Source organism: Phragmites australis, chromosome 7 (assembly GCF_958298935.1).
Source record: "Phragmites australis chromosome 7, lpPhrAust1.1, whole genome shotgun sequence".
Lineage (NCBI taxonomy): Eukaryota > Viridiplantae > Streptophyta > Magnoliopsida > Poales > Poaceae > Phragmites > Phragmites australis.
This window is the reverse complement of record NC_084927.1, coordinates 37,488,197-37,513,660: the sequence shown is the minus strand read 5'-3', so window position 1 is coordinate 37,513,660 and position 25,464 is coordinate 37,488,197. Positions and strand designations below refer to the sequence as shown.

The 25,464-nt window shown below is 42.3% G+C and overlaps 2 protein-coding genes across 2 annotated transcripts; both read left to right on the top strand.

Moving 5' to 3' along the window:
• The first annotated feature begins 4,344 nt into the window (after positions 1-4,344).
• Positions 4,345-16,192, top strand: LOC133925221 (auxin response factor 12). The gene is made up of 16 exons (XM_062371111.1): positions 4,345-4,589; positions 4,672-4,803; positions 4,886-4,995; positions 5,079-5,177; positions 5,274-5,330; positions 5,437-5,592; positions 5,694-5,778; positions 6,589-6,679; positions 6,756-6,920; positions 6,998-7,120; positions 7,389-7,464; positions 7,853-8,000; positions 8,747-9,732; positions 9,806-9,996; positions 14,483-14,605; positions 15,820-16,192. Exons 2-15 carry the CDS (start codon positions 4,755-4,757, stop codon positions 14,577-14,579), a joined length of 2,433 nt encoding a protein of 810 aa, XP_062227095.1. The 5' UTR covers positions 4,345-4,589; positions 4,672-4,754; the 3' UTR covers positions 14,580-14,605; positions 15,820-16,192.
• Positions 16,193-20,311: 4,119 nt separating this feature from the next.
• On the top strand, positions 20,312-24,423 carry LOC133925220 (zinc finger CCCH domain-containing protein 32-like). The gene is made up of 3 exons (XM_062371110.1): positions 20,312-20,790; positions 22,011-22,121; positions 22,287-24,423. The coding sequence occupies exons 1-3, from the start codon at positions 20,671-20,673 to the stop codon at positions 24,126-24,128; spliced, it is 2,073 nt and encodes a 690-aa protein (XP_062227094.1). The 5' UTR covers positions 20,312-20,670; the 3' UTR covers positions 24,129-24,423.
• The last annotated feature ends 1,041 nt before the right edge of the window (positions 24,424-25,464 follow it).

Below are 25,464 nucleotides of genomic sequence, written 5' to 3'. Positions count from 1 at the left end.
TACGTTAACAGTTTATTACCGAAAATTTTGGTATGCCATCAACAACAGACAATTTTTTCTCAGTTTTGCGAAAAAGCCGCTAAAATCGGTGCATTCGAAAAAATGAAGCGTTAAATATTTTTTTACAGTACCACAAGACTCACCCTGGCTTTGTACTTTTCAGCTGGGGCAGCATCTCATTAATAGGACAAGTACGAGATCTACCCAACAATAAACCATGGTAAAATGGAAAGTGCCATGCTCTGGGTTCCACCGAGTACACACTACTCTCAGCGTCTAGCCTACGGATGTGGCACTGTCAAAAGCTGCGTCGTACGGATGGCACGACCACCTCTCGTTTTGGTTTGGGAGCACATGAAGACCCTTAACTTTCCCCTTCCAATTTTCCTGGTAAACTACAGTGAGATTAAGAGGGATGATGTGTCATCGCCTTCAGCGGTTCGGAGCCTGGACGCAATTATGCAAATCATGAGCCCCACTGGTCTTGAACTTTATAGGGCGCATATTTTCATTTCAAAAGCTAGAAGGTTACACTCCATTGGCATCATGAACAAGATCTTGGAATGTTGGAATTCCGAACCTTAAACTGCAACAAACCTTGCATTAATCTCGGCACTGGGCTAAAGAAATAGAGATGCTGACACTCTTAGCCAGGAAGAAATATGTGATAGGGTCACAAGCAGTTTCAAAGTTGCTGTTTTGGTATAGTAATTTAACAGTACTCCTATATATAGAGATTATTTTACACAAGTTATAATCCAACTTGAGTATTGACTGGTATGTATTTTTAAGATTCACACTTCATCCAGCGATTGTGTTAGGATATTGCACTAAGTACAGTACTAATAGTTTGTTAGGAGGGGACCACTAATACAGAAAAGGTCATCCTGTCCTATTTCACTGTCGATTCAAAAATAACTGATAGTGATAAGGTATTATTCATGGTTTATAAGCTGAAACAGCAGATCTAATCGTGAGATGTTAAGAGCTGATAGTGATATCAAATTTCACTGTGGTTTAAAAGCTCATGACAGAGCAATAATTGAGCTAATATATATTGATAGTGATAATCCTTATCTTTGTCGGCTCGTATTTCAAACCGGAAGTGAGAAGGATTATCATTATTGGTTCAATTCATATGCTCATAAACGGAGCAACAATTAAGCGAATACGAACCGACAATCCTAATTATTATCCTTGTTAGTTTGTATTCAAAACCGGTAGTGATAATGCTTATATAAATTTCGAACATGTCTGCCTCAATCTACTCTATATCTCATTTCGCTCCCAATTTTCAGAAGCCGCTCTCGATGGGTAGTAGTGGTCGACATGGTGCGATAGTCACTGTTGCCACTTCAGCCGCCTTTACCCCTTGGGCTCGTCTTTCATGTCCTTAAAGCTCGTTGTCGTCTCCCGAGCCCTGGGCACTACATGGCTGCCCTCGTTTCCCCAAGCCCTCGCTGTCTACCGAGCCCGTCACTGACCTCGCCATGTACCGAGCTTATCGCCGACCTTGCTGTCTCCCGAGCTCGATCCACCTCGCGATCGCCCTCGTTTCCCCATCTATTAAGTCTGTCTCCCCATTTAAATGAGTGGCAAGTTGAGTGTTTAAGATCGTGACAATAGATAGATCTAAATGAGTGGCAAAAAACACATTTACTTCAAGATATTTGTGTTTTCATTATTCATTTAGATGCACTATTATCACTCGGATAGCTCAAGATGTAAAACATATGACGTAAAGCGGCTATACCAAAAGCTCTTCGTCGTATGGTGCAATACTACAAGGCGAAGAGCTCCTGTTAAAATAGCATCGCAACCTTCATTCCTATTTATCATTGCGATTTTAAAAGATTATAGTTTCAAATTAGAATCAAGCTTGAGCATGGGGATTAATGTGCTTTACGGTGTAAAACCGCTCTATCTAGAGCTAGGAGCTCAGGATAGTTTTGCATCATGGGACATATTGACCTTAATACTGATTGAGATTATAATATGAATGTAGATTTATATATAAAATACTCTATCATGAATATTTTAATATAGGATCGCTATCTCAAGTTTGAGACTGATCCTCATTCAAAAATTCAATGTAGAGTATTTTTCATATGAGATAAACTATTACTATCAATACTAAAATTAGTAGTGATATTAATTTTACATCAACAGTAATAGCATGTTCCGTAGCCGTGGACAGAATTACGTAGCCATCTTTCGCTTCATGAAACGTCGGGTGCAACTGCATGATGCAACGTTGTAAGAGTACGTACTAACCTTTTACTCCGTGGAGTAATTTTGAGGACGCACGTATCAGCAGGCTGCACGTACTGTGTAGTTTCACAGCGACCAGTTAAAAGGTAAAAGCTAGCGTGGAGAATATACCTGGTCCCCTCCCCTGGTACTCCACGTCGCGTCGTGTACGAGTCAAAACGTGTTTTCTATGTCGTGCATGTATGTCACTCAAGCTTTTTTTTTAATCGACAAAGGTCGGAGGGGACGCATGCAACGACACAAAGAAAATAAAAACCTATTTTTTTTTGCATCCCATGCTTTGGATGGGTCACGTCACGGTACGATCGGCACCCTAAGTTGATGTGACAAGATTGCTCCGTACCCCTCCCCGTCTTTTTTTCCCGTGGTTAGTGTCTGTCACCGGGCCAGAATTAACTCGGGGTCGTCGTGGCGCCGGCCGAGCAGGTGACACGAGTTACGGAGGCAAGGCTGGCGACCGTGATCATGTGCCGGTCACCGAGCTCACTCGATCGTAATACTCCTCGAAGCGGCAAGGATCACAAGTTTGCTGCCAGATTAAGCACTACTGCTAAAAGCAACATGATTACCTGGCCGTTTGAGCAAGATGCCATGCCATGAGAGTGCTGGTAGCTCCCTACAGTTTCCTGCTCGATTTGGTGTCGTTACTTCCGGAATGGCACGTTTGTGAGACTTAGCCGATAGGCTGGATCACAGAAAAGCATGGCTATGAGATATTTGTACACTAGAAAACACGATGGGCACTTTACCGCTTTAGCAACGAGTCTTCTTAGGCAAACCACGCAGATTATAGTGTCGCAAGAATGCTTCACGAGATACTGCTTCATCTATCCACACCAGTAAGCGTCATATTGTCGAACCGACTGGTCCCTAGAGGCAGCTCCCAGGGTGACCCGGGTTCGATCCCCAACGCTCTCTCGGGGTGCTCGTTCATTTCCTCTGCGAAATGGATGAGTGTGGATCCCGTTTTTAAAAAAAAGAGTAATCACATATACGAAGAATCATCTTGGATAAAATCTATTCTATTTGTAGTTTCACTGAAGGCTAGCTAAAATGCCTAAATCGAACCATGTTATAAGTTAACCCTAGGGCGGAACCTACAGGGCAAAACTGGACAAACATGTAGTTGAAGCTAGCAGATCACACACACAACCCGTCCCATGGCACTGGGCATAGGCGGAGTTAATTTTGAGGAACAGCTTGCTACCACGCTATGGAATCCACTCCGCACCATGGACAAACTCGAGGGAGCTTGATTGAACATCTGCTATGGTGGTGCCTCAATTTGTATCTATTGGTGCTTGGCCTAGGATCACCTCCTAGAGCGCGTGTGCCATGGAGGACCCCAATGTGTTGCGAACGTGAAGGACGGCGTCGGTCTCGACCTCAGCCTAAGATCATGCTGGACTAGAGACAACGAAGGAAGAGAGAACGGTGAGGAGAACGAAAGGATAAGAACTATGACTAGTAGATGACAACGGTCGCATGAAACGAAGTACCAGTGACGTATATGAGTAGTGGCGTCTTTCTTTTTAGCCACTTGTCATTGATCCTACCATTATAGTGTATTTTTTTATACAAATTTATGTAAGACTTTATTTTATATTCGAACTATTTCTTTGCAAATTAAAACTTATTGTTGCATTTATGATGTAGTAAGACTTTTTAATATATCTATATTATATTTTTAGTAAATTTTATATTCATATATGGAATTTACAGTTTTATGAAAATTTTGAAGTGCATACCAATATAAAATTCCTAGCTCCTCACCGCCACTGGCACTACTGGAAGGCAACAGAGTTGGCCCACACGGATACCAGTGACCAGTCAATCCATCCATCTGCGTCCATGGGGGGAGGGGTGGTGGTGGATCTCCATTACGGCCGTGGTCATACTTGCACCGTGGTACCGTACCCCTCTCGAGTCTCGACAGCCGCTTACATGAGCCCATAAAATACGGCTTTTTCAATGCTACTGTACTAGCTTTCCAGCCTTTTTTTATTTCTCTCTCCCCCTCGCTATCGCTTTCTCTCGCCTCCGCTTTATTCAAAAATCGTCGCAGGGCGCAGCAGGCAGTCCACTCCGGTGCACTGTGGCGAACTCGCAGTCTCGCCGCACCACTACTGCGCTGCGCCCCGGCACACACCCGCACGCACACACACGCTTCCCCTCTCGCTTAAATGCCCCAGACCTAATCATTCCCACCCCCTCTCTCTCTCAATCTCTCTCTCTGCCCCCCCCCCTCCCTTGCAGCCCCACCCCGACCCTTTCTCCCCACACCATGGCGATCTCCGAGCTCGGGGTGAGCTGACGAGGTAGGCGTCCCTGTCCCTCCGTATCGGCGCGGTTTGCTTTTGCGCTGTGGCGTCTGACGCGGCGGCTTGTGGCATGTTGCAGAATGCGGCCGATTTGAAGCGGGGGATGGGGTTTCGGGTGGATTGGTGAGGGCATAGATTAGGTTTTGGTTCCGGTCGTGGGAGATGAGCTCTTCGTCCGCGGCCGGCATCGGGCAGTCGCCGCCGGAGGAAGGTGGGTGGCTAGGTTTTGCTTCCTGCGCGCTTGGCTCATGCTCTGAGAATCGATTCGTTGCTGACTCGTTCTGTGAGTGCAGAGAAGAAGTGCCTCAACTCGGAGCTGTGGCACGCGTGCGCCGGCCCGCTCGTGTGCCTCCCAACCGTCGGCACGCGCGTCGTCTACTTCCCGCAAGGCCACAGCGAACAGGTGAGCCAAGCTGTCTCCCTCGGTGTTTGGTTAACGCCTGCGTTGTTTGTGTTTCGAGCTAATGTGTGTGAACGTGTGTAAAGGTGGCGGCGTCGACGAACAAGGAGGTGGACGGTCACATCCCCAACTACCCCAACCTGCCGCCGCAGCTGATCTGCCAGCTCCACGATGTCACAATGCATGTGCGCAATTTTCTCGCTCAAATTTGTTAGATGCGACGATTCGTCAGGTTCATTTTAGTGCCTTCGGATGCTGAGCTGGGCTAACGATTTGTGCAGGCGGATGTGGAGACGGATGAAGTGTACGCGCAGATGACGCTGCAGCCGCTGAACCCAGTAAGGCATCAGGGGTTAATGATTCGCGGCGCTGAGCAGCTGATGGTTTGGTACGTACTATGGAATTTGTTGAGTTCTTATGGTTTCGATTTTTCTATCTGTGCAGCAAGAGCAGAACGATGCGTACCTGCCCGCGGAGATGGGGATCATGAGCAAGCAGCCAACAAATTATTTCTGCAAGACGCTGACGGCGAGCGACACCAGCACGCACGGCGGGTTCTCTGTGCCCCGCCGTGCTGCGGAGCGCGTCTTCCCCCCTCTGGTGTGATGAGTGTGTGATTTGGGGCGGTGCTCCTTTTGTTTAGCCGCATGGATTGTTGGGTTTGCTGTTGCCAATAACAGGTGGTATAGTGTGGTTTGTAGGATTTCACGCAGCAGCCTCCAGCACAGGAGCTTATTGCGCGGGATATCCATGATGTGGATTGGAAGTTCAGGCACATCTTCCGAGGTACGTTTAGGAAACATCTCTATGCTTGTGTTCTTAAAAAAAAAACTGAGTGAGTTTCACTTCTTCGCTGTGGCGTCAGTTATTCTTTAATCTATTTTTTGATTGATCCAACAAATTCTCAAAACATTTCCATGAGTGCCTGCAAAAAATATAAATCCTTGCACATGTCGTTTAAGCATTTTAAGGTAAAAAACCAGTCCATGTGAGTGTTTAGTACAATCAAGGGAATACAAAGATGAAATTCTCGGAAACATTAATTTGGATAGCACATTCAAACCCTTTCAGTTTTAATATGTCAGGATAATGCGGTACGGGATTACATATGAGTTGCCCAGGTCACAATTGACAGGAATATTTCCTCAGATGTTTCTGAAATATCCGTGAGAGTCAGGTGCTAGAGAATTGCACATGGGCCTCTGGATGTACTGATGTGCATTTTTGTAGCCAGTACAAATGCGCCGCACACGTTGGTTCTCTTCTCTGTCTTAATGACTTCTTTCCATGGAGTTTAGCTTATTTGTGGTTGATTCCTCGGTCCAAAACATAGCATACTTGAGGAGGGGGTTGAACCGAGTTGGAAGGGGCCTCTGTTCCCCTTTCATTTGAAAAAAAAAGAACATAGCATACTTTATTTTGTACGCCTGTAATGCTGAAATTAATACGCAATTGTTAGTGACACCCATGAATGAGGCCCGTCTACTATACTGATTCTGAAATGGGGTCGCCAACACTAAAAAATGGTGCTGACAGATTGCATTTTTTAACACCCATGTTGCTCTTTTTTGTACTAAATATGCTTGTTTTTCACAGGCCAACCCAAAAGACATCTGCTGACTACTGGCTGGAGTGTGTTTGTCAGTGCTAAGAGACTTGTTGCTGGAGATTCTGTGCTATTCATATGGTTTGGTCCATTGTTTCAATACTACACTTGTGAAATTTTTTAATGAATAGGACTTACACTGCATCCACTAATTTAGGAATGAGAAAAACCAACTTTTGCTTGGAATCAGACGCGCCAGCCGGCCACAGACTGTGATGCCTTCTTCTGTTCTTTCGAGTGACAGCATGCACATAGGGCTCCTTGCGGCAGCAGCTCATGCTGCTGCAACAAACAGCCGCTTCACAATTTTCTATAATCCCAGGTAACTTGGACTGTTGGATTAGCAAATGGCAATTATTTGTTTCCTATGTCCACTTGAAGAGAAAAATGTGCTTGCAGGGCAAGTCCATCAGAATTTGTTATACCACTTTCAAAATACATCAAGGCTGTTTTTCACACCCGGATATCAGTTGGGATGCGATTCAGGATGTTGTTTGAGACTGAGGAATCTAGTGTCCGCAGGTGAGGCAGCAATACCAAAAATTTGCTTCTGTTCCTTGGCTAAAATCTCATTTAATACAATTGAACACTTCCTCTTCAGTTTTTCAGTGTTTGTTAGCACCATAGATAGTTGTGCATTTATAGTAGATCTGCACCATTGATTAAACTTACCATTCTCTGTTATGATATGCTTTCACACTATGTGGCATCATGTGCCCATGAGACCATGATAATTGTATGCTCAAAGTTTCTGAAAGAAACTAATAAATAAGTTATTAAATAATTGCAGGTACATGGGGACGATAACTGAAGTAAGTGATGCGGACCCAGTGCGTTGGCCTAGTTCCTATTGGAGATCGGTGAAGGTAAGAGTTTTTTTCTTCTTCTTCTTGATCTTTCTTATTAGCTGTATGCTTGGTTCCCTCTAAGGTCTTATGCTTGTTTTGCGTGCCGGATTTTGTATTTCTCTTTTCATATCTTGTGTGCTTTTCTTAAATCCTTTTTCAAATTTCTGTCCTCATTTTCTTTTGATCCGCTCTTCTGGTTTTCATGCAAATAGTTGTGCAGCTGTTGTAACTTTCAGATGTTTTGTTACCAATCAATTTTTTGCGAGAGAATAAATTGGCGGAGCAAAATCTTTGTTCTTTTTTATTGCTGTACATAGTTGTTTAATCCTGTCATTCCACCAGACTGACTTAAATTTTGATACTGCAAGTAGTCCCTAACCTCCATGCCATCGATAATATAACGCAGGTTGGTTGGGATGAATCAACCGCGGGAGAAAGGCCACCAAGAGTTTCTCTGTGGGAAATTGAGCCATTGACAACCTTTCCTATGTATCCATCCTTGTTCCCGCTGCGAGTTAAACATCCATGGTATTCTGGAGTTGCTTCTCTTCATGGTACAACTCAGATGCTCCTGCTTGTCACTATGAGTCCAGCTTCTCTGGTGTTGGAGAAGTTTTCCTGCATGTTTGCTATCAGTGTTACTGTCATCTCGAACCAGTGATCTGGAAGTTCTTTTCCTGCGTGTTACTTTTGGGGTGGAAAAGCATTGTAGAAACTAGATCCTGTATGGTTGCATTCAAATCACTGTACAGTACCTGCCGCATTATACTATAATTAACATAAATCTGACCAAAATGACCTGGAGTTGACATTCTTGGCGTTAACCTTCGAGCCAGCTGATACATGGACAGCACATGGTGAGATCAATAGATTTTAGTAGAAGCCAGTTGGCATCAGCTGCTGGAAAAAAATGTTATTAATGGTGTTTTCAGATCCAACAGTTTATTCAGGAAACCTGACATAATGTTGACCTAAGCTAAGTGTAAGCAGATGGATATGCAACGACCGAAGTTTTATTGTTTTCCATCATGCTTTGATGGAAACTAGACGTAAAACTGTGGTTTAAGTGAAAGCTAGATATCCTCTAAGCATTGATACCGAATTGAGCACATTCAAGCACCTTGGTAGACCAATGTTATTGGCTGAGGCTCTTCATTTATATGCTATACAGGTTGTCATGAATTTTAGTATTTTAAGCATGTTCTTATTGTGAGAAATGAGACAGTAATCTGCTTAATATTGTTGTCCTTCTTGCCACTCATTCTAATTATGTTTTATTGATTGTTGTATTGCACTTAAGATGACAGCAATGCTTTGATGTGGTTGAGAGGAGTTGCTGGTGAAGGAGGCTTTCAGTCTTTGAACTTTCAGTCACCAGGTATGGGTTCCTGGGGACAACAGAGACTCCATCCATCCTTACTGAGCACTGAGCATGACCAATACCAAGCAGTGGTTGCTGCTGCAGCTGCCTCCCAGTCTGGTGGTTATCTGAAGCAGCAGTTCCTACACCTTCAACAACCTATGCAGTCCCCTCAGGAACAGTGCAATCTCAGTCCGCTGTTGCAGCAACAAATTCTGCAGCAAGCAAGCCAACAGCAAATGGTCAGTCCTGAGGCTCAAAATATTCAACCAATGCTCAACGCAAGTGCTATCCAGCAGCAACTCCACCAGCTCCAGCAAATGCAGCATGCTCATATTGACCAGAAGCAGAAGATTCAACCGGATCAAACTTATCAAGTTCCTAGCAGTGGGGTTCTCCCCAGTCCAACATCACTACCAAGCCATTTGCGTGAAAAATTTGGCTTCTCTGATCCTAATATGAACTCTTCAAGCTTCATCAGTTCTAGCAGCAACGAAAACATGCTGGAATCAAACTTCCTTCAGGGAAGTTCGAAATCTATGGACTTGCCTAGATTCAACAGACAAGTAGTTAGTGAGAAGCAGCAGCAGCAACAGGCATGGAGGCAAAAATCTATGGGCTCACAGTCAATGTCTTTTGGGGGCTCGGTTTCACTTAACTCACCCACTAGCAAAGGTGGTTCTGTTGAGAACAAAATTGGCCGTGATGTGCAGAACCAGTCCCTTTTTAGTCCTCAAGTCGACTCTTCATCCCTACTGTACAATATGGTACCTAACCTGACTTCAAATGCTGCGGATAATAATATATCAACGATTCCCTCTGGATCAACATATCTGCAAAATCAGATATATGGTTGTCTGGATGACTCTTCTGGTTTACTGCAAAATACAGGAGAGAGTGATCCAACAACCAGAACGTTTGTTAAGGTGGGTGTAATATATTTTTTCTTCACTAAAATAAAGCAAGTCCCTTATCATGTAACCACTTAATAAAATGCAGGTTTACAAGTCAGGATCAGTGGGGAGGTCATTGGACATCACCCGGTTCTCTAATTATGCTGAACTTCGAGAGGAACTGGGTCAGATGTTCGGCATTAGGGGTCAATTGGATGACCCTGATAGATCAGGCTGGCAGCTTGTATTTGTCGACAGGGAGAACGATGTGCTTCTCCTTGGAGACGACCCGTGGGAGTAAGAAACCATTACAAGAATTCTAGTTTCGATTTATGATTTTTAAGTAATATGCACATTTTAATTTCGTCACAATCTTTACAGCATATTAGAAAATTTACAATGCATAATTTATGCGGACGACTCTTCCCATGTCATTTGGAGCTACTATATGTTATTCCCTCATTTATGCCATCTTAAGTTTGACCACTAATATGTTCAAATCTCTCAACAATTGTTATATGAAAAATCATAATATTAAATTCATCTTTTCAAATTTTTCATAAAAGTATAAATTTATTAGCACATATCTTATCTTATATTTACTAATTAGAGACTCCTTTTGGTGCCTTCACGTTAATTCTAAGAAAAACCTAGAAATTCTCATAAAAAAGCAAAACATCCAACCGTCGAATTAATTGATTGATTAACTGTAACCATAGATCAACACCCAGACAAAACAACCTAGAAGATTAAAAAACAAATCATAGAGTCCAGTCCCAAAACTACTTCTTGTCTTGCCTTTTCTTCCTTCTTTTTGTTGTAGATATCATTTGTCCAACGAGGTTACGTTAGCAAACTCCAACTTAGTTACGTTAGCAATCAACACACTTTTCCAATCAATTATAATCAAACATTACAAAATTAAAACAACAGAACGCAAACATATTACGGATTATCACACAAAAATATTATCAAAGAATTTATAATGTATTTCAAAAAAATAATATGAGATACGGTGACGACATTAAAAATAATAATAATTTCAAAAAATCAAGAAACAAATAAAAATCAATTTGTATAACACATAAAATGAAAATTATAAATTAGACCTATTCACAAATAATAAACATGATTCCAATATCACGAACAAAAATTACATTTATATTTTATATTCTAATATTTAAATATAAATAGTTGATGTATCTTAGTATACAACCATTATTAACATAAATATCTACAATTCAGTCGTAAGTTAAATTTCTAGCCTGTGCAGTTGCACGGATTAATACGCTAGTATTTACTAATTGGAGGTTCCTTTTGGTGCCTCCACGTTAATCCTAGAAAAATCTTAGAAATTATATAAAAAAGCAAAATATCCAACCATCGAATTGGTTGATTGACTAACTGTAATCATGGATCAACAACCAGACGAAACAACATAGAAGAATAAAAAATAAATCATAGAGTCCAGTTCCAAGACTACTTCTTGCCTTGCATTTCCTTCCCTTTTCTTATACACCTTTTGTCCAACAAGATTACGTTAGCAAACTCCAACTTAGTTACGTTAGCAATCAACATATTTTTCCAAATCAATTAAAATATGCGTGTAATCAAACATTACAGAATTAAAACAACAGAACGCAAACATATTATGAATTATCACATAAAAATAATATCAAAGAATTTATAATGTATTTCCAAAAAATAATATGAGATACGGTGACGACATTAATAATAATAATAATTTCAAAAAATCAAGAAACAAATAAAAATCAATTTGCATAACACATAAAATGAAAATTATAAATTAGATCTATTCACAAATAATAAACATGATTCCAATATTATGAACAAAAAATACATTTATATTTTACATTCCAATATATAAATATAAATAGCTGATGTATATTAGCAAACAACCATTATTATCATAAATATCTACAATTTAGCCGTAAGCTAAATTTCTAGCCTGTGCAGTCACACGGATTGATGTGCTAGTTATTATAAAGTTGCATGAAGTAGTAGTCAAAGGTGCATCTCGAAGATCCCAAAAGGTCAATAACTGCAAATAAAAAAAATGGAGGGTCCTATATGTTCAAGTTTGATAGTATATGGAGAACTTGAATATGTGGGGGTTCATATGCATAGGCACTTTTTACACAAGCACTCATTATCCTTTTTTCAACAATAGCATATTAATTAGGACAAGTTAAACCTTGGGGCAAGTACCTATCTTGCGTGCATTTATTTTTAGGTATTTCAAACTTCTATTAGAATGACTAATACGTTCACCTTAAAAGGAGTCTGTGGAGGGTCCATTTAAGGTTGTGGTCTTGATATATTGATTTCTTGTTTTGCCTACTTCTTTTTTGCAATCATATTATTATAAGATGTTAGTTATGACCACAACGTTAGGTGCTGGTCATTCGTCTTTCTTCCTGACTCCCTTCGCTGGTTGCACCCAACCAGAGTACATTCATCAAGGGGCGTTGTATCCACAACAACTTTGCCATGGTTCAGTAAACAGCTCAGCTGTTGCACTCCCGCAAACAGTCACGAGTCATTCGACCGTTTCGTGGCCATTCTTGTTGGAGGTTCTCCGGCAATTGGGCTTCAATACTGCTTGGTGCCATATGCTTGGTGGACTGCTTTCCACCTCGACGATAAGGGTGCTTGTAAATGGTGTACCAGGAGAAGTGATTCATCAACGTCGTGGTCTTTGGCATGGGGATCCTTGTTGCCAATGTTGTTCATCATCATCATGGAGGTGCTGAATGCACTGATCAACAAGGTGAGCGCTCTTGGAATGCTGCAGCTTTGGCACCGCAAGGAATCACTCACCGGGTGTCGCTCTATGTTGACGACGTAGTGCTATTAATTCATCCCTCTGTAGCCGATATGGGCTTGGTCAGGGGACTATTGCAGCATTTTGGGAATGCCTCGAGTCTACGCACAAACATTCATAAATGCTCTGCCACACCTATTCAATGTCAAGAGGCCGACATCAAGGTGGTCCGTGAGTCCTTGTCATGTGCAGTCACCACATTCCCCTGCAAGTATATGGGACTGCAATTGTCCATTCACAAGCTCACCAAGACGAACCTTCAATTCATCGTTGATAAGGTTGTTTATCACCTTCCTGGGTGGAAGGCGTCCTTGATGCCACTGGCTGGTTGTGCGGTCTTGGTGGAGGCGGTGCTCACAGCCATGCCTATCTACCAGCTCATCGCTCTGGAGCTACCTAAGTGGGTCATCAAAGCGATCGACAAGCTGCGCCGAGCGTTCCTTTGGAAAGGGAGGATGGATGTCCGGGGTGGCCATTGCCTAATCGCCTGACGTCGAGTGCGTCAGTGAAGACAATTTGGCGGTCTCGGGATCCATGATCTAGAAATGCTTAGCTGGTCCTTGCGCATGTGCTGGCACTGGCTGAAGAAGACCGAGTCGAACAAACCTTGGGCTGGGCTCAATCTGCAGGTAGCCTCCAATGCTCGAGCGCTCTTCACAATCTCAATGTCTTCTCTGGTGGGAGATGGCGAGTCCACTCTGTTCTGAAGGGATAGTTGGCTCCATGGCAAGTTCGTGGCCGATGTCGCGTCGACACTCCATGCGCTGGTGCCCAAACGCGTCGCCAATCGGAGATCGGTTAGTCAGGGACTTCGGGACCTTCAGCGGATAAAGGATATCACGGGCACCCTAACAGTGCCAGCCTTGGAGGATTACCTCCAACTTTGGGATGCACTTCAGTGACGGGTCAGTTCTCCACCAATTCGGCATACATGAGGTTCTTTACTGACTGTGTTGAATTCGAGTTGTGGTAGCGAGTTTGGAAAACTTGGGTGCCTTCGCGATGTAAGTTCTTCAGTTGGCTGTTGCTCTTCAATCGGTGTTGGACGTCTGATCGTCTGGCGCGGCATGGACTCCCGCACCCGCACCAGTGCCCCCTATGCGGCTAAGAAGATGAGATAGGCCAGCATTTGATCGTTTCTTGTGTGTTCGCTCGGGAGGTATGGTTCAGCATCCTACGGGTGGTCGGTTTGCAGCACTTGGCACCGAACAACCTGGATCTCCAATTTGTCACATGGTGGCGCAGCGCAGCGCTGAGTTTGGACGAACAACGATGCCACGGGTTCAACTCTCTTGTGATTCTGGTCGATCTGGAAGCACCACAACACATGCGTCTTCAAAAACCTGACATTGAGCGTACTGTCCATTGTGAGCGGTGTAAAGGACGAGGCCAAGCTATGGTGCCTGGCGGGAGCTAAGGTCTATGTGCTTTGTGGCCCTAGAAGTGTGTCTCCATTTTGGTTTTTTTTTTTGTGACGTGGCGCGTATGTAAGCACATCAAAGTGAGAGATGCATGTGTGGAGTATGTGTCTCTCGGGTGTGTTGTAATCCAAATTCCTCTTCTTAATACAATGGCGCGCAACTCTCCTGCGTGTTCGAGAAAAAAATGATGTTAGCCAACATAAGGATTGGGAACTCCACAGTGGACTACGTTGTTTGTAATATAATTATTATATTTGGTTTGAAAATATATGGTTTGCATAGGAACTAACAGCTTCGATCACCTCACATTCATATCTATGGCGGCATGCATTTTAAAGGACATACATGTTATTTTCGAACAGCTCAATGCCTATTGTTGATCCCAAACAGATCCACATATGCTGTATTCTGTCACATCTTTTATGTGTATTATATATGCATAAAAACTCTAAGCTCATTGTTCTAGATTTTTCGTATTTTAAATCCTCCTGAAACTGAGCTTGCTCACTTGATGCAGGTCATTTGTGAATAGTGTATGGTACATCAAGATACTTTCACCTGATGATGTGCATAAGATGGGAAAGCAAGGAAACGATCCACGCTACCTATCTTAAATAGAAAGAACACGGAGCTGTTTCTGGTAAATTTTGTCATCGTCTTATTTTATTAGTCCATACAGCTGCTTGTCAAAATTTGTGATTTGACATTATGTTTATTAGTACAGTTCGTTATTATTTGCTTAGATGACTATAAGGACTGGTCTGTGTTGTCAGCAAGTTTATGTTTCCTAAAGCGATGGCAAATTTATCCTACCAAATGGTCTTGTCTGGAGCAACCTTTTCTGTCTTAGCCAACAGAACGTATAAACTATAACTTTCGATATTTAGCCTATAAAAAATAGCTTCCTGATGGAAGTATAGGTGTCAATAATTCCCCATTACTGAAGAAAGGATAAGTGTTTTCCTGTTAGACTAATACTTTAATAAGTGTTAAGGCTCCTGAAAGAGTCCTTAGATGCTATTCTTAAACCCTCATCTTTCAGAGTTGCAGTTAAAAAAAATGTATTTTCAATACACAAACAGATAAAGCCATTATAAAACTCTCTAAAATCATGCTGGATTTCCCCAAAAATTCGAAGCCACTGGTTTCTGATAGCTAGACAAGTAATGAAGCATAGGGCCCGTTTCATAGGGTTCCGGATTCTCCTAGAAATGTTTCGATTACAGTTTCTCTCTGGAAATGTTTCTCTGGTGAACTAGAATCATTTTATGTAATCGTTTGCATAGTTAGATGGATTCTGATTGTTAAGAGAGGATGACAGTTGTAAATGAGAAGGAAGGGATTAACCGGGAGAAACTACCTTTTGCCTGTTTCTACCTTGCAGTGTAAAAAAGAGAAACATTTCTCCTATTTTGGATTCAGATCACTTGCAAAAAGCACTGTTTGGCAGGGATTCCACTGATTCTGGTGAGAAACGGCGTTTCTCATATCCAAACGAGGCCTTAATATTCAGGAATAGTGGCTGGCAAGGAGAAACAAACTGAAGGATATATCTGCTCATATAATGGATTGTGACTAAATATTGACAATCCAAAAGATGATTAAAAAGCTGCTCTGCAATATCTTTTGCTTTGAAATCCATCCACATAACTGAGCGACCTTAGATTATTGCTGAGTTCTGTTTGGGGACTATGCCTTACTTTGTTCGTTCAACACAATCAATCGCTCAATTTGGAGATTGTTTGAATTTTTTCTTCTCTTACCAGAGAACAAATTTGAATTAGAGTTTTCATAATTAGCTATCAAGACATTTACTACTATCCACTAACATCTTGACCTGGGTAACATTCACAGGCTTCCATGACGATCCTGTGGCACATGGTAGCACTCTTGCTCTTGACGGTTTGCTCTGCAGTGCTCGCATGTTCGTATCTGTCATCTCTTGCATGTACACTGTGCACATCATCAGAACTCCCCGCTACCTGTATGCGGTGCAGGCCACCGACACGATGAACTGATATTTTGTAGGTTCCGCGTAGGAATCTGTATGAGTAATCCTAGATGGTTTGTAGCTCTGGGGCACTAGTTCTCATGTCGCATCAAATCTTCAGACTTAATTCTTAGTTGAAACTGTATCGTAATTCTAAGTTATCAGTGTATTTGAGGATTCCTCGACATGCTTTCGACGATGAACTGCAATAATTTGAATGCAGGGGGATTGTGTTAATTTGTAGCGTTGTTCAGTGTCCGCTGGTATGCTAGATTTCTGTGATACGTCTGGCTAAGAAGGAAGTTTCAGGTGTAGTTCTCTATCTGAAACTCTTTCATGAATGGTGACCACAAATATGCAGTTCCCTTTTTTTTTTAAAAAAGTTGCAATGTTACGATGGTGATGGTAAGTTCCTACCGGGGCGTGGCCGTGCTCACATATGACAGCCCCTGATTGAAGAAAACATTTGAGGCGAGGAGATGAGGAGACGGGGATGTTAAGTTTTATTGAATCATATTCGTAGGAGGCTTCTGCACGGAGACCGGCCTCCATGGGAAGTCCATACTGAGACGAAAAGGGTCGGAATTTCAACGAACTTGTTGCAGCTGGCAGGGCACCATCCCTGTCAAGGAACCGATTGGCTCTTTCTTTCTTTTCGGGGGAAAAAAATTGGCTCCTTGACATGTTGACGCTAGAAAGGAGTATTTTTTTTCTTTTTTGCGAAAGAGAGCTTTATTCATTAAGGGGCAAAATTATTATAAACCGACTCGACACGACCTAACTCGACAAATTTTTTTGCCGAAAGGAGTAATTGGGACGCCAGGATTCCGCGTCCGTCCAGCTAATCTGTGATAACTTTGTCCAGATCCGGAGTCTTCTAGCAACATGATAACACAAGTCGTTCGGTACCGTGCCGCGTTTGCAGGAAAGCTCAACCCCAAACATCATAGTTTGTCTTGACATTTAGATTTTAATTGTTAAGTGGCTTTTACTTCACAGAAAAGTATGCCTAAAAGCCACTTGTTTGAGTTCTGCTTCTAGGGACAAAACAAAAGCTAGTAGGTAAACCCACTGAAATTGGCTTGCAGTTATAAGGCTAAAATACAAAAATAGACAACATACGTCAGCGTATTTACGAAAATAGACAACATATCGGCGTATTTGCAAATCTAGCATCTGTATTCGGCACCTTAAATTCCGAAAACTCAATTTCGGTACTTCAAACTCCGAAAATACATCGGGCCCACTGATTTCAGCAACTGAGGTGCCGAATACGACACTGTTCACTGTATTCGACATCTCAAATACCGAAAATACTCTATATTCGACAACTGAGGTGCCGGCACCTCACTCGCCGAATACGGCTCTGCCGTAAGCGCGCTCCAGAGAAAGCTAGCAAGCTACAGTACAAGAAAGAAAGTAGTCTGCAAATTTATGTTTATTTAACTCACGATTTTATTTAGCAGTAAAAAATAGTCTAAAAATTCTAAACGTTTTCATGAGCAAAATAGAGGTCACTAGAAATCCGTTTTAATTGGTTTGATCCCAAAAATATGAGCCAATATTTAATTAAAATTCTTCAAATAAGCCAACTTTTATAAATTCTAGCAATTTTTAATACCTCAAATAAATTCTCAAAAATCTAGAAAAAATCACTAATATTCTTCTAATGTGATGTACTAATTTATAAAAATGTTTCCAATCCTATGTTATTTGGTGAAAAAATAAGTTCCTTTGTAATGATCCATTTATATGCATTTTTATCATTTCATGTGATATTCTCTTTTTAATTCAATTTGAATAAAAATAAACACATACATTCTCTTTTAATTCATTTCATGTGACATTCTCTTTTTAATTCATTTCATTTCATGTACTAATATTTTATCATTTCAAGTTCACCCAGCATATTTGACGATGAGATGTGCTAATATCCCCTCTGTTTCACATCCTCATTTATATGCATTCTTATCATTTCATGTGATATTCTCTTTTTAATTCAATTTGAATAAAAATAAACGCATACATTCTCTTTTATCATTTCAAGCTCACTCAGCACATTTGACGATGATATGTGCTAATATTTTTCTCATGTGATGCAGTCAACATGAACATATTGAGATTGTTTTTTCATGCACCTTTGTTGTCTGCACTAAGGAAGCAAAATGTGCCCAACCAAACCTTGTCACTCCTTGGTAGATCAAAACACCTTGGCAAGTGCGCAACATACTCTTGCCTTATCATGCTTTTCATCTCCTCAGCCGTGTATCTTCACACCACTCCAGCCATGACAACAAGGGCGGTCATCCTCCACAAAAGAGAATATCACATGAAATAAATTAAAAGAGAATGTATACATTTATTTTTATTCAAATTGAATTAAAAAGAGAATATCATATGAAATGATAAGAATGCATATAAATGGATCATTACAAAGGAACTCATTTTTTTCACAAATAACATAGGGTTGGAAATATTTTTATAAATTAGTACATCACATTAGAAGAATATTAGTGATTTTTTTCTAGATTTTTGAGAATTTATTTGAGGCATTAAAAATTGCTAGAATTTATAAAAGTTGGCTTATTTGGAGAATTTTAATTAAATATTGGCTCATGTTTTTTGGATCAAACCAATTAAAACGGATTGCTAGTGACCTCTATTTTGCTCATGAAAACGTTTAGAATTTTTAAACTATTTTTTACTCCCAAATAAAATCGTGAGTTAAATAAAAAACATGTTCTACTGTAGCTTACTAGCTTTCTCTGGAGCGCGCACGGCAGAGCCGTATTCGGCAAGTGAGGTGTTGAATACATAGCATTTTCGGTATTTGAGGTGTCGAATATGGTAAATAGTGTCGTATTCGGTACCTCAGTTGTTGAAATCAGTGGACCCGACGTAGTTTCGGAGTTTGAAGTACGAAAATTGAGTTTTTGGATTTTAAGGTGCCGAATACAGGTGCTAGATTTGTAAATACGCCGATATATTATCTATTTTCACAAATACGTTAACGTATATTATCTATTTTTGCATTTTAGGCAAGTTATAAGCATTCAGTAAAGGCAAACATATTGGAGTACCTATCAGGCATCACCTACATACATAATGATGATCCCGTGTTGGCATTGGAGGGATAAAACGGCGGTCAAGGGGCATTGGCCCTGACCCACGACATAGCACAATGGTTCAACATGGCAACACCTTGACGATGTCTTCTCCCTCTCAAGTCTCAACCGTACTGTTCACGCTTTGAGTACAAATATTTTTCCTTTTTCCTCAGGCTGCAGGCGTTACAGCAGGTCAACGGTCAATGCAAATCTTTTTCCTTTTTGAGTCGAACGGTCAATGCAGAATTACAGAGGGGGGAGGGGGGAGGGGGGGAGCTTGTATGGCTAGAGCTTTCTCGAAAGCTCTCTCTACTGTTTATTTTCCCTAAGGAGCTTTCTTCGATTCTTCAGATCCCACCCGTCCTCTTCCTCTCCGGTTTGCCGCCCGTGTAGGTTAGGTGTGGGACCCGCTCTTGTATAGTTTTAGGGAGTTTTTTTTTCTTTTCTTTTGTTTAGTTGGAGATCTTAGCTAGCTCCGTCACCCTTCACCTGCGGCTGGCGAGGTGATTTCTCTTCTCTAGTGACAGCCTAGCCTTTTCTCTTTGTTTTCCCACGAGGAGGTGATGCCCCTTCTAACAGGCGTGATGCCTTTTGGTGTCCCTGGTGGTTTCCTCTCTGACTGGTGTTTAGTTTTCTTGATGGCATTTGTCATCGTTGTGATGAAGCTTTTGTTCCTCTAGGAGGTCAACAGAGGCAATGGTGTCGCTCTTGATGTCTTCTCTACCATTCTTCTGATGAGATTTGGCTTACTCCGAGTCAAATCCACTGTCAAGCTAATAGCCTTTGGATTTGGCCTAGTGAGTTTTAGTTTATGCTACGTCTGTTAGAAGGGGTGCGAGTTTCAAATTCGGGTCGACGACATGCTCGTCGGAGGCTCTGATTCTCCCTTACCAGCCGTCGACATGCTTGACGGTGCCAGATTTCTTTCTAGCCAGCAAGATTGTCCAAAGCGTTCATCGTTGTTAATACATTCTGATCGCAAGATGTTATTTGTGATGGCTGCTAAAAATCATATAACCTTTAATGTCTCCTTGTCGGTACGTATGTTGGCTCCGATTATTTTGTTCATGTTTGACAAAGGTGGATCGGAGATAAAGTTCAGAGTGTTAACGACAGGACCTGTGTTCTTTCTTAGTGTTTTTTCTTTCCAAATTATTATCTTGTAATATATCAGTGCTACATTTGATCTAATAAAAGTCCCCCTTCTTAAAAAAGAATTACAGAAGGGGAGTGGAAAAGGGCAGCCAGCACGCGACGCAAATCGAACCGGAGCGAGCAGGCAAGAAAACCTCGCGACACTGCTGCCTCTCAACTCTCAAGCCCGTTTTCTTGTCCCCTTCCCGTGCTTCCCCGTCTCGTAGCGCTGTTTTCTTTAGCCCGCAGGCTGCCGAGGGTGCAACGCGAACGCCAACCCAATGAACCCATCCCCGTCGCCCTCCCCTCCCCAACCCTAGCCTACGCCGCGGGCATAGATAGATCTTACCCCGCCGCCGGCCACGCCGAGCCCTAGCTTCCCCCTCCGCCGCCGCTGCAGGCACGATCGGCGCCTCGTCGCGCGGGTCGGGGGTAAGGGAGGAGGATCCCGCGGCCCCCATCGGGACGGGGGCCATGGAGGTGGACGCCGCCGCGGCCGCGGCCGGCGCGAAGCCGCTGACGCTGGAGGAGGAGGCGTTGAGGCGCAGCACTGACTGCGTCTACTTCCTCGCCTCGCCCCTCACATGCAAGAAGGTACGTTACCCGCCTCGACGACCGGTCTTCTCTTCCTCCCTGCAAGTTTCTTTGGTTTCTGTGGTATAATTTTTCGTATGAGGTGGGTTTGGTCTGGGATTAGGGTCTGGGTGGGGGTTTTGAGCTAGTTATCGGAGAAATTTCGAGGTGCAAGATCGATTTGTTCTATGTTTTTTTTAAGCATATGTGCTGTTTTGAGGCGATAACGTGGAACCACGCAAAATTGTGATCGGACGGCTTCAGGTTATTTGATAAATTGATACTCCCACGCAAAATTATTGGGAATTGAAACCCATGGGGTCAGAAACAGCACGATATACTATCAGATATGTATCCAGCACATAGTTCCCTGTGATGATACAACTGTTAGGTAAGGTGGAGAAGGTTGCGAGAGGAATTCCTTGTGCCTACATCCCCACTGGGCTTGCTGAATTCGTACAAGCTACTGATTGTTACTAGCGCTTATGGAAGATTAGTTTATCATAATTTGATATTCCTCACATGATTTTGCATGCTCATACATACGTGTACAATACAATATGAAACCAATAACTGTTTGTATGAGCTAACGATATATATGAAAAGTAAGGGCTCGTTTGGTAGAGCTCTCCAACCTCCTGATTCTGTGGTGGAAGTGATTTTGTGGTAGAAGTAGATTCTGTGGTGAAAGTGATTTTGTTTGTGAAATCGTTTGGTATGTTAGTGGTGGAAGTGATTCCTGAGAGAAGATTGTGCTAAAATTGAGGAGAATCAGCCAGGAATCGGTGGAAGCTAGATTTTTCGGCTCCTACCTCGCAGTACAAAACGTGGGAGTGATTCTCTCTGGTTCTGCCGCAGAATCGATTCTGCGGCAGGGCGTTTGGTAGCGCTCCCGCCGATTCTGGGGCGGAATCAGCTCCCAGAGCTCTACCAAACGGCCCCTAAATACTTGTTCCATATTGATCCAAAATCATCAATGTGTCAGAAGACCTTCATGCTTGGTTATGTTGATGCCTCTGTTTATTGAGTGCATTAGTTCATGCAATGTTAGCTTCAAACGGTGGGTCTCATTCCATATTTAGCAGTACATTCATAGTATGGTTGATTGGAGTATATTGTTAAGTATTCAACCTCATTCTGCAGTACTGTTCTATCAATGAAATGTTAACTATCATGCATATTTGCCTGCTATGCTTCCAACTGTATCTGAAATTAATTGTGCCTTATATTTCTTCTGTCAGGGGAATGAATGTGATTTTCGTCATAGCGAGGGTGCCCGGATGAACCCTAGAGACTGTTGGTACTGGTTGAATGGCAATTGTTTGAATCCAAAATGCTCATTTCGCCATCCGGTACTCCTCTTTTCATTTTCTTTGAGATTTACCAGTATCTGCCTCAATTAACTACTAAATGTTATGCTGCTGTTCATGGCGAATTGACAAGTCATGCACATAGAAGCCCCTATAGTTAAAGTTATTTTTCCTGAAGTTTAATGTTGCTTACTTTACCTTGTCCAGCCAATTGATGGCCTCTTTGGTGCCCCAACTCCTGGAGTACCTTCAGTTTCTTCACACTATGGTGCTTATAACTCGGGCAATCAGATGGTACCATGCTATTACTTCCAGAAAGGGAACTGCTTGAAAGGTGATAGGTGCCATTTTTATCATGGACTGCAAGCGGCTGGTAATAATCCCTCGGAACAGGTGGTGAAGGTTCCTTCCATTCCTTTGGAACAGCCCCAGTCTCAAAAGAATGACGAGTCTGCAGAGCCAAATAATTCAATGCAGCAACGTGCTCCAATAATTGGTGACAGGTCCAGAATGGCAGTTGATTTGTCTATGGTCCATGCTGCCAAGACTGGTGTAGCTGCAGTACCTTCTGAACTTACTTCCAATGCAGTGAAGTCTAGGCTCAATTCAGAGAAGGTACCCAATAATACGCTAGCAGTGAAGAAAAGTTGTGAGGAGGATCATCCTGTAGGAAGTGACTTTATCCAAGATTGGAACCAGGATTACAAAATGCCTCCTACAGATGATCTGCCACAGAACAGCGGGGAGGCTGATGATTTTTTGGGGGAGTCTTCGCCTGGTTTTGATGTTCTTGTGGACAATGATGCTGATGGTGCTGCTTATTTACACGATGAGGAAGACTTCAGAAGGGATATGTTCCCAGTAGAAGACTATGAATATGCTCCAGCTGATTTTGATATTCGGGCCCATCATGAAAGAGAGCAGTTCAATGGAATGGGTGAGCATAACCAGATTGGGCAACTGTATGATGGCTATGAAAGGAAAAGGCGTAGATCATCATCTGAGAGGAGCATGGACAGACCTTTCCATTCAGATAGAAGGTTTCTGCACAGAGAGATCGATCATGCTGAGATGGATGGATCTGACCTACGTCATCAGCTCCGCAGGAGAAGAATAAATGGGTCTTCAACAGCCATTAGCCCAGAGCACAATGGAGAGCAGTACTGGAGGGATGAACACTACAGGGAAAGGGCACATGGTGGTCACCATACACACAGAGATCGCCGTCAGGCCCCACGAGGAAGCACTCTGAGCGCTCGTCTGCAGAGCAGAATAAAGCTTCCTGGGAAATCACCTGATAGAATTGATACTCGCTTTGAGAATGAGCGAGATAGAAGGCGACTCCAGGACAGACTCTCTCCAGTTAGGCATATGGATTTTCACGGGGTTAGGCATCGTGAGGCAGGACAACATCATGAAAGGAGCCTGTGGAGATCAAGTGAACTTGCCTCAAGTGTCAGGCATGCAGATGGTCACTCTTCGAGAAGAGATGCGGTGGATTCAGTTCACTTTGCTGCTCGGAAAAACTTAGGAGAGCCTAGAAAGGCCAATGGAATCGTGGAGTCTGAAGATTTTGAGGGCCCAAAACCCCTCAGTGTCATCTTGCAGAGGAAACGAGAGGCCACAGTAGGCAATAACTCGTCTTCCAGCTATGTGAAATCTGCTGTGGCTGCAGTTACGCAGCCTGGTTCTCTGGTTGAAGTTGACAAGAAAGGCTGTGACAACATTGTTGTCAGCTCTGAAGATTGCAAGAGTGGATCAGGTGACGAAGAGTATACGGATGAGGAGAAAGATCAGATCCCTGTAGAGGGTCAGGGGCAATTTTCATCTCATGGTGACAAATTTGAGGTTGAGGATGTTACTGAAGTGGATCCGTCGGAAAATCAAGAGGCAGATAACTATGACCAGAGAGAGGGTGAGTCTGATGACTACGAGACAATTCAAGGTCATGACTACAAGTCTGAAGATGAAAATATGTATCAAGACGATGAAGACTTGGATGACGATGATGATGATTTTGCTCAGAAAGTAGGAGTTGTTTTCTCTTAAGCTCTATGTACTGTAGCTTCTGTTGTTTGATGCAAAGCTGAACTGCTTTCTCTTGAGCTCTATTGTACTGTAGCTTCTGGCACTTGATGTTTCTTTTTTTTAAGTTGATAGTGGCAAAGCCTATTTGTTTTCTGAGGCTGATAACTGATAAGTATAGGTCAGATATGAAGCGAGGTAGCTTCCATAAATGATTAAGGCTTTACATGTAAAGCAGCTGATTGTTCAGTATATCTGATCTATCCAACTTTGTACTGTATTAGTTTCCTTACTAACATCAGGATATTTATTCGATCAATTTATGTCCGAGATGGACAATATAATGAACCCCCTTTTGGAGGGGGTCTTTTGTTCACATAAACCTTATGCTGACCCTTTGTGCTTCAGTTATTTTTCAATGTTTTTTGGCATTATGCTTTGAGATGTCATGGTTAGAATCGTTACAAAGTCGTGATAGATTAAATTTTTCAGGCTGTGAATACAAGTTCTTGATAGCAATTTCACAGCAAGCTGTGTTTACGTTTCTTCCTAAAAATGGCATTCTTTGCTGGAGTTGAACACATTTGAATAGTGTTATCTGGACACCTATGTCTAAATTTATTTGTCGAATCGGATATCCTGAGTCTGAGTCGGATTCCAAACACCCGTGTGTCGGACTTTGAGTGGTATTTCACGTATCTAAATTTTCTTCGTCGAATCGGACATCCGAATCTGAGTTAGATTTCAACACCCGTGTTCATATATAGGTAACACTGCGTTCGAAGAACTCTTGGCAACAAGAGTTGAAGAAATGTCAATGTGTAAAGTGTTCATTCTTGTTCGCTAACCATGCCTTACAACATTCATATTTGAATTCCCATGTTCAACAACGGTATCTGGAACAGGGACGATGATGTTATGCGAGGAGTATTGTTTATTATCCATTATGCGTTTATCGTTAGGCGTCTACTGTGTACACATGACTTATTAATTCTTACCGTGGCCTAAGTAGGTATGTCTCCCGTACTAATGCAACTTGTGCGGCACCAGCTATTCTTCCGCACGTCTTGGAATCCTACTTCTGACCAAAATGATATGTGGGAGTAAGTGGAGAATGCTATTTTATCACCCATATGTCAAAAAAAAAACATAAAAAAAACATCTTTCTTTCTCTTCCTGTCCTAGCTTCATTTTAACCCGTGTGCGCCTCATCCTCATCACCAGGCCGGCCCATCACCATTGCCTATGTTTAATGTTTGATTGAACTGATTGCTTTGTCAAAACTTCAATTATGATGCTAATGATATTCACGAATGCTTAATTACGTGCTTAAAGACTTTGGGCTGTCACACTCCCCCAT

Coding starts and splice junctions, on each gene's coding strand:
- LOC133925220 (XM_062371110.1), top strand. CDS start 20,671: ATGGAGGTGGACGCCGCCGCGGCCGCGGCCGGCGCGAAGCCGCTGACG. Junction 20,791..22,010: donor CGCCCCTCACATGCAAGAAG/GTACGTTACCCG, acceptor TTCTTCTGTCAG/GGGAATGAATGTGATTTTCG. Junction 22,122..22,286: donor AATGCTCATTTCGCCATCCG/GTACTCCTCTTT, acceptor TACCTTGTCCAG/CCAATTGATGGCCTCTTTGG.
- LOC133925221 (XM_062371111.1), top strand. CDS start 4,755: ATGAGCTCTTCGTCCGCGGCCGGCATCGGGCAGTCGCCGCCGGAGGAA. Junction 5,779..6,588: donor GTTCAGGCACATCTTCCGAG/GTACGTTTAGGA, acceptor TGTTTTTCACAG/GCCAACCCAAAAGACATCTG. Junction 6,680..6,755: donor GATTCTGTGCTATTCATATG/GTTTGGTCCATT, acceptor CCACTAATTTAG/GAATGAGAAAAACCAACTTT.